This window comes from Lagenorhynchus albirostris, chromosome 16, assembly GCF_949774975.1.
Source record: "Lagenorhynchus albirostris chromosome 16, mLagAlb1.1, whole genome shotgun sequence".
In the NCBI taxonomy this organism is placed as follows: domain Eukaryota; kingdom Metazoa; phylum Chordata; class Mammalia; order Artiodactyla; family Delphinidae; genus Lagenorhynchus; species Lagenorhynchus albirostris.
This window is the reverse complement of record NC_083110.1, coordinates 79,519,575-79,528,358: the sequence shown is the minus strand read 5'-3', so window position 1 is coordinate 79,528,358 and position 8,784 is coordinate 79,519,575. Positions and strand designations below refer to the sequence as shown.

Below are 8,784 nucleotides of genomic sequence, written 5' to 3'. Positions count from 1 at the left end.
ATAACAGGCTTCTTTGTTCTTTTTGCTTATTTTGATTTCAGTAGTTTCTTTCCTCTGGGAAAATATATCTTTGGGCTAATGCAAAGTGGTTCTGAAGCTGACTGCCCCAGGGCCCAGAAACTGCATTTTAGTCTCTCCCCTTCCCTGCCCCTCCGTTATAAAAATACATCCAGACACATAGACCGTCATGGAGAAGGGATGGTTTCTGATTTCCAAATGCCCTGCACTGTCAGAATTACTTTAAATTCTACTTTTCTCATGAAGATTCCATCTATTTGGTTATACCATTGCCAATGAATGGCATAAAGTATGAATGGATGAACCATTTTTAAACATCAAAAATTGATTTTTAGTCAAACAAACTAAAGGTTGAAAGATCTTTTTGAAACTTTTCCCCCCTCTATTTTGTCAGAAAAACCATTGTTGGAAGATTAAAAAAAAAGCAGCTTCGTACCAATTTCTAGCAGTCATGCAGCTATGATACACAATGTTTACATACATATTTATCAGCCAATTTTCTGAAAGCTCTATTAATTGTAAAAGTGCACATTGTACTTTCCCAATGTTGTCAAACTTATTTTGTAAAATTCCTTTACTCCAAGTTTCCTGCAGGTGCAGAGTCTAAACTGAAAATGTTGGAAATAGTGACGGATTCTTCACATGTATAGAACAGCAAGTGGATTCGAGTTACAGTATGTTGGTGTTTATTTTTTAGCATTTGTTGTTTATTAAATGGGCCTGAGAAAAACTTCTTTCTTTTCGTAAGGTGATGATTTTCTTTTTCTGGTTTTCTTAAATTGTATTACATTTGGGGAGTGTTTTTCCCCAAAAAGATTTTGGGTTGGTTGTAAGTTTGGCTGGGCAACATAGTATCACAACAGAGCCAGGACGCTGCTTGCCTTCCCACAGCCTGGCAGCAGAGAGAGGCGAAGCTGAGCGGTTTGCAACTTTGTGCCTCACCACCCAGGCTCCAAATTCACCGCGACTCCTGGCTTGTTCTAGCCATGCCCGAAGCCCTTCCGCTTCCTCTAAAACTCGCGCCCTGGAGGCACCTGCTCTGCTGGGCTCGCCAAATCCCCTGCCCTCCTCCAAGCTCGCAGGGTCCTCTCCCTGCTCTTCCCCAGGGAAGACGCCTCTCCTGCGCGCCCCCAGCGCAGGGAAGGTTGGTGCGAGGCGACGGCCGCTCCAGGAGGAACCTAATGATCCCGGGCCCCGGCCTCCAGAAGCTCGGGGAGGTCCCGAAGTCAAAATTTTTCCTCCCAGTGGCTGTTGGCTGCAAAGATAACCTTCTGGGTAAATGTTATACAAATTGGGGAGGAGGGTTTACATTTGCACAGAAGGCAGCCGCTCCGCGCAAGGAGTGGGGACTCTGGGGACCAACTTGGGGGATGAGGGGTACGAAGGGAGAGGAAAACAGGAATGGTTTCTCCGGCGTGCGAGTGTGGCTGGGTGGCAAACCTAAACCCACCCTGAGACTCCAGCGCGCTCGGCACGGCTCTGGCGGCCCCCGGAGGCGCCTGCTCCTACGACAGACTCAGGGAGGCAGGCGCTGAGTGGCAGGGAAGGAGCTGGTGTCCCCAGGGCCGCTCATCCGCAGCCCTCCTCCCATCCAGCCCTCAGGAAGTCCCTCGTACTCGCGTCCGGTCCCGACCGTCCCAGGTGCCCCTCGCTGGCTGCACACTCCCCCCGACGGTGGGTGGAAGCCGGCCGGCCCCCCGGGGCTGCTCCGGAACCCCGAGGGTCTCCCTGGAGCGCCAAGGAAAGGCCCTGTGCGCTGGGTGAGCCAGGCTGGGAAGGAGGAGAAAATCCTCCCCACAGGGGCCCGGGCGTCCCCACTAGCACATATGAGAAGGCTCTTTGGGGTGCGCCAGGTTCCTTCACAAAAGCTGGGGTGAGCGCCAGCCTGTGGCCCCTTTAAGGTGGAACCCCCTGGGAGCGTGGGTTCGAGGTCCAGGTCAAGTGGAAGCACAGGGGGAGTGGGGAGCTCCCGCTCACCCCACCTGGATGGTCGCCTGGGTGAGGGGTGCACGACGGGCTGGCTCGGTTCCCTGCATCCCGCCCCGGCACCCTGCGCTCCCTGAGCTGCCCTGACCCCTGCGGAGCGAACACGTGGGGCTGAGCTCATCTCCTGTGGACACCGCACGCGGGACAATCCCCGGCCTCCCTTCAAACTTCAGTCCCTTCCCGACTGTAGACGAAGTGACCGACGCGGAAGCCGGTGGCCGCCGTCTGATGGCCGGAGGCGAAGCCGAGCGCGGGGCCGGGGGCCTGGGTACCGTGGGCAGCGACCGTCGTGGATCTCCCGAAAGAAAAGTCGCCCGCCAGGCCCCCGGGAAAGGTACCGAGGCCTCCAGCCAGGGCGCCCATGGCCGAGGCGAAACTGGAGAAGCAGGCGGCTGCCTCGGGCGCGGGAGGGGACGACGAGAGCCGCAGGTCCGGGGAGGCGGCGCCCAGGGGCTCCAGCTCTGGCGCCTCGGCTCCTCCCGGGCTCCGGGCACCCGAGGATGCGGCCGCGCTCGCCTCCCCCTTCCTCTTCCTCTTCCTTCGGAAGTTCCCGTTGTCGAACATCTTCTCGCAGTTTGGGTCCAGGGTCCAGTAATTGCCTTTACCTGCAGAAGAAGAAAAGGCCCAGATCAGAAAATCCGGATTTGACCGAAGTGATGTGAGAACGTGAGAAATGGAGGTCAGCTTCACCGGTCCCTCCGTGAGTCCTCACGCCCACCCCAAACCTTGAGGGGGTGCTCTCTACCGGATCAGGCCTCCACAGTCAGACTCGGAAGAATGTGGGCATCCCAGAAAGACCAGGGAAGGGCGACCCCCAGGAAATACAGAGCCTCGCTAAGGTCAAGGCCAGAGAGAAGACCTACGAGGTGCAGAGCCGAGCCGGCTCTCCTCTGGCACTCGCTTTGCCAGTGGAGTGGAGCCCACAATGCCAGGCCTCTCTGCAGGCTCCAAGGCTTCCCAAAGCGGCATCTGATTTGTCTTAATCTTCCGGGTGGCCACCGTCTTTCCCATTTTACAGCAAAGGACACAGGCCCAGAGAAGTCACTCCAAAGGTCCCCCAGCAGACTAGCTTCTTCCTTAGCGGGAGCGCGCGAGAATTAGAGACTCCTGTTGCCCTAGACCTCAAGTCAGGGCCGCGGGCTCTGCTGGCGTCCTCGAGCCGTCTGCGGCCAAGTACGTGTCGCTTCCCCACCCTCCTCCCGCCTCGGCACCCTCAGCTGTGCAAAGAGGACCGTGCTGTCCAAGGCCCCCCGTCCCTAGAGTGCCAGGAGGCCAGCTGCGGGAATCCGCGGAGTCCTGGACGGGGCGTGGCGGTGAGCTTCTGTTACCTGGGTCGTCCTCGTCGCGGGGTACCTTCTTGAAGCAGTCGTTGAGCGACAGGTTGTGGCGGATGGAGTTCTGCCAGCCCGCCTTGCTGCGCTTGTAGAAGGGGAAGTTGCCGGCCACGTACTGGTAGATCTGGCTGAGCGTCAGCCTGCGCAGCGGCGCGCTCTGAATGGCCATGGCGATGAGCGCCGAGTACGAGTAGGGCGGCCGCACCAGCCTCAGCAGCTCCTGTTGGCCAGACAGGCTCAGCCACGCGAGGTCGGCGCCCGCCAGGCCGCCCGGGGCCCCGAGGAGCGGGCCAGGGGCCCCGTAGGGGGACGCGGGCGCGGGTCCCGGCGCGTAGGGCGCGGAGCTGAGAGCGGGCGCGTTCAGCCACAGGCGCGGGCCACCGCCGCCCGCCACGCCCAGGTCGCCACGCGCGTATCCCGCGGGGTGCGCGGCCGCCCGGGCCTGGCCGTGCGGGGCCGCGCAGGGCCCCGAGCCGTCGCGGTAAGCGGCCATGGCCAGGCGCTCCCGGGTCTGGGCGGGTGGCTCCGAGCCGAAGCTCATGGGCGCCCCAACCAGCGCGGCCGCCAGCAGCTCCCAGTGCGGCCCGCTGGGCCCCGCCCTCCGTCCTTTAAATGCCGTCGGGGTCCGAGCCCCAGGTGAGTGTCGGCGGCGAGCCCCCTCCCCGACAGTTCTAGAGGAGTGATGTCTCCATCCCCGCCCAGGGGTCAGCTTTCCGCCCCGCCCAGGTCCCGAGGCGCTCTCGACGAGCCGCTCCAGTAATTCCCAGACCCTGTGCTGTCTGCGCCATCTCGAGCCAGAATCTTGGCCACTGTCACCCTGGGTCCCCGGGGATCTCGCCGATCCCAGCCTCGTCAGGCCTTCAGGGCCCCGCAGCCCTGGCTGCCCTGCACCCTGCGGCAGGTACCACGTCTCGCGCAGGCCCCCAAGATTTCGGAGTGGGATCCCCGTCCAGCGCGAGCCCCCCTTGCTCGTCCACCGGGGACTCGCTGTGTCTTTTGGGACACCGAGTGAGTAGCAGAAGGGCCAGTGCGAGCGGCGGAGAAGGCGAGGGGCCCAGGCAGGGTCTGGCCGGGTGCGGACGGTGGCGCTGGAGTCGTCGGGAGCCCCCGCCACAAGCTCGAAGGCAGACCGGACCCCTGTAAGCGCGGAGACGCTGGAAACTCGGGACGCCCCTGTCATCCAGGGAGCCCGAGACCACGCCTGCCCAGTCCGCGCGCAGTGGCCTCGGGCACAAGGTGCGGTGGGTGGCAAAACCGTCTGCTGGGTTTCCCTGGCCCCGTGAAAACAGGGACGTCCCTGCGGTGCGCCCGCCACCACCCGGCGGGCCCTGGCTACCCCGGCCTGGGGCCGCGCCCGAGGCTCACGCACGGAGCCGGGAAGAGCAGCGCCTCCCAGACTCCGAGCTGGGGCCCCTCGCCCTCGAGCGGAGAAGAGGTGATCAAGGTTCAGAGATAAGGAGACGGGCCCCGACGTTCAGCGCCCGCGGGGTTAGCACCCTTCTGGTAGAAATCGGCCTCGCCCTGGGACCTTCCCAGCATCCCGGGGCTGTGCAGGGTCAAAGCCAATACATCCAATTCCTTTAAAAATCAAACGTTCCAACCCACTTGTCCCACGCCGCCCCCTCCCCGCACTCTTGGAGGTGGGGAGGGGGCAGGAGGGGGCGCGTGGGCGGGGCTAAGGATTAGACGGAGTGAAAGCCCCGGGCTCTGGAAATAAGGGGCCTAGCTGGAGTCAGGCATGAACGTCAGTGTGGTCTTAGGCCTCTCAGGTTGTGATTTCGAATTTCATGTAAAACAACCAATTTGTGGATCTATTTAACAAGTAGCAGAAGGGAGAGTCCCTCTGTTGCCACGTGGGCCTCTCCTCTTAGAAGTAACAGCCCCCTGGGAAGTGGTCTCTGAACTACAGGCAGTTCTGGGGGTTTGTTTGCGCTCTGAGAGGGTAGAGAACAGGGACCCTGGGCTCTCAGACGACGTCAGGAAAGAAACCACCAGAACTGGTTCATGGAAGTTAGCTTCTCAGCCGGCCTGTACCGGCCCTCCCCTCTCCCCCTTCCCACAGATTTCCAATTGATGTCAAAAGCTTGTGGGCTGTGAGGATCCCAGGACCTTTCAGAACTCCTCCACCTCGTCCCCCATCACTGCAGGGATAGTTCTGGGGGGAAGGGGGACAGCAGTACTTGGGATGGGAAGCACGCCCCGGTTTTTTCTTGCTTCTGTGACAAACAGCAGCCGTTGTGACCACCTAGAGGGGTGGGATAGGGAGGGTGGGAGGGAGACGCAACAGGGAGGAGACGTGGGGTGTAGGTATATGTATAGCTGATTCACTTTGTTATACAGCAGAAACTAACACACCATTGTAAAGCAATTAGACTCCAATAAAGATGTTTAAAAAAAAAAACCCGCAGCCAGAACCATTGGCCTGTCAGTTTAGAGATTTTCAGTATCCTCACCATTTTAAACACATGCTATCTCTGTAGATATGACAAGCTTTTTGGTGATGGCGTCTTAAAGACAGTGTCTTTCCATCAGCACATATGATTGCAGTCATGACTTGGATGGGTTCATTACCAGCAAACTGGGTATCAGCCCCACACACACACCCTCCCCTCCCCTTCCCTCCCCTCCCCTGTCCGTAGTAGTCATACTTAGTTTGCTGAGAGTCAGCAGTTTTCCACACCTGACACTTTGAAATGGCTGCTGGTTAGGGGGCAGCTTTCCAGAAACCACCCTTCATGAGAATGGGACATCACAGAAGCCACACAGCTCTGCCTTAACCCGAACTATGGGGTTGATGGAGAAAGAGTGCGATGGGAGACACAGCCAGGTGGGCGGACTTACCAGCCAGGCATGAATCCACAAAGACCCGGCCCCGCCTTCCCTTTGTTCCAGCAGCTGCTGTGTGACCTGCTGAGGCCCTTGGAAGAAACCTGCTGCACCTTGTGGGGGGTTTGATTGCCCAAGGCTTCAAATGTAGGAAAACTTGTCTTGGTGGAGTGACACAGTGATCTAGAGGAAGAATCAATTTTATCTGCACTTACCTGTACTGCATCATAATAAAATCAAAGATATTGAATTCTAAAGAACATCCTGGGTCATCTCTTATAATGTGAAAGAATAAAAACAGATGATAGTCCTTTCCAAATTCCTTTTCATTTTAACAGCCTTTCTTCCTGTTAATATTGTAACTCTTTACTACTTGTGAGTTTCAGGACTTCTAAGAAAATCAGTTGAACCTTCCTGAAATTTCCCTCAGTTTCACCTTATAGAAGTCATTACAACTTGTGCTGTGCAGGAATGTCCATATTTTAATCACCCTTCCTTGCTTTCTGAGTCCAGTGTGCATCTTCATCTCTACTGTAATAATTTCCTTATTTTTCGACAGATTGGACTCATAAAATGAGTATCAGGTGATGCAGTGCGGTCATGTGGGGGAAAAATGTTTTAACATTTGAGTCGGTCTTGGATGGAACTCTGATGAGAATTTTCCAAGAGGAAAAAACAAACCAACCCCCCCCCAAAACAAACAAACAAAGAAAAAACCTCAGGTGAAGACATAACAAGGGAAAAGGCTATGCCTTTAGAGTCCCCAGCTTCCCCTGGGTCCCTGGCCCTGCCCAGGTGTCCTAAACAGAACTGGTCCCCTCCCTCAAACATCTGACCCATTGCTTCTCCTTCTCAAACCTGACCCACTGCCTACTTTGTGGGTAGGTCTCCCCAACCTTCCTCCATTAGACTTCCAAGGACACCACAGCTGTCTTCCTTCCTCTGGTCACCGTGGGAGAGGCGTCCTTTCTTCACCACGTCAGTCTCTCTCTTTGCTTCTCTTCAGCAGCCCAGCGTCTGGAAGGGTTGCCTCTGTTGGCTGTTGGTGCGTCCTTCTGTCTGGAGAACACACCTGTGCAGCCCAGACGGGCGTCCACCCCCACGGCTCCAGTGAACCTGCTCAGGCATAGTCTCTAGTGGCCTCTGTCACCCTAAGTCCAATGGTCACTATTACTCCTTTTGCTTGACTCTCAGCAGCTCCTGACACATTTGAGAGTCAACACCCCTTTTTCTACCTGCTTTTGAACTCCGTCCTTTGGTTTACCTCCTCTTCTCTGGCTCCTTCTCAGGCTCTGGCTTGGCCTGCCCTCCATTCAGAGCTCTGTTCCAGGCCCTCTCCTCAGTCCTGTGGCTTTAACTACTGACCATAAACTCCCGGTTTCTCAACCTCTTCACTATTGGCATATTGGGCTGGATAATTCTGTGCTGTCCTGTGCACTGTAGAGCGTTTAGCAATATCTCTGGCCTCTACCTGCTAGATGTTGGCAATACCCCTCTGCTGTGACACCAAAGATGTCTAAAACATTGCCAACCATTGCCTATAGGGCCAAATCACTCCTGATTGAAAACTTCTGCATTAACTAATGATTTGGTCATTTTTATCATCCATTTGGATGTCTTCCTCTCCAACTCAACATGTACTGAATTCATTATCTTCCACACATGAGCACTGAGAGCAGCCTCTAGCAGATGAGGGCACTCCCTACCCCCCACAGCCATCGAGGAAGCAGGAACTTCAGTCCTACAACCACAAGGAACTGAATTCTGTCAATAGCAGGAATGACCTTGGAAGAGGACCAAGGTCCAGATGCAGCAGCCAACTCCTTGATTTTAGCCTGAGCAGAGGACCTAGCCCTGCCTTGCTTGATATCTGACCTACAGAATGTGAGCTAATAAGTGAGTTTTGTTTTAAGCTGCTAAGTTTGTGGTAATTTGTCACACAGCAGTAGAAAACTTAAAAACACAACCACCAAACCAAACAGGGCCATGTCACTCCAGTTCAGAAACCCCACCTTTGTGGTCATAAGAAGGTTCCCACTTCTCATGGGGGTTGTGTCTCCCCCGAGAAAGGCCCTGCCCCTGTGCCCTTACTTCTCACCATCCCCTGTGTGGAACTCCAAGTAAGGCACACCCACTGCTCGTCAAGGCTGACTGGTGGGGTCTAGTTAACTCTTTTAAACATTCAAAATTGGAGAGAACTCAAGGGGGTTTTGGTCTTTGAATGGATCAGTTACAACATCAACAAAAACTGGCCTTGACTTTTGCAGCTCTTCTCTGCCAAATAATGTCCCAAGTTCTGGAATTACCTATGGATTTCTGGTTGCTTACTCTAGAAGGGGTCAGGTCAGGGGTCACTGTGACCAAAAGCTCAGGCCCAGGTGTCAACCGGACTTTGGTTTGAACCCTGTGGAACGTAGGTCAATGATTCCACCCCTGAGTTCCATTTTTCCCCCACCTGTGAAGTGCTTTGATGTATTAAGTTTCTCAATGAATGCATATCCTGTTTCCTTACCACCCCATGGTAGTTCATAACTGAAATTTACTTCAAACTCTTATCACTGAGAAAAAATATTGAGACAACTTTCAGACTGTGCAGACTGCCAAACCTCTTTTTCAGCTG

At 55.6% G+C, this 8,784-nt stretch overlaps 1 protein-coding gene across 1 annotated transcript; it reads right to left on the bottom strand.

Moving 5' to 3' along the window:
- Positions 1 to 2,166: 2,166 nt before the first annotated feature.
- On the bottom strand, positions 2,167 to 3,831 carry FOXI2 (forkhead box I2). The gene is made up of 2 exons (XM_060126501.1): positions 3,333 to 3,831; positions 2,167 to 2,609 (listed from the first exon to the last, which is right to left on the bottom strand). Exons 1-2 carry the CDS (start codon positions 3,829 to 3,831, stop codon positions 2,167 to 2,169), a joined length of 942 nt encoding a protein of 313 aa, XP_059982484.1.
- Positions 3,832 to 8,784: the final 4,953 nt, after the last annotated feature.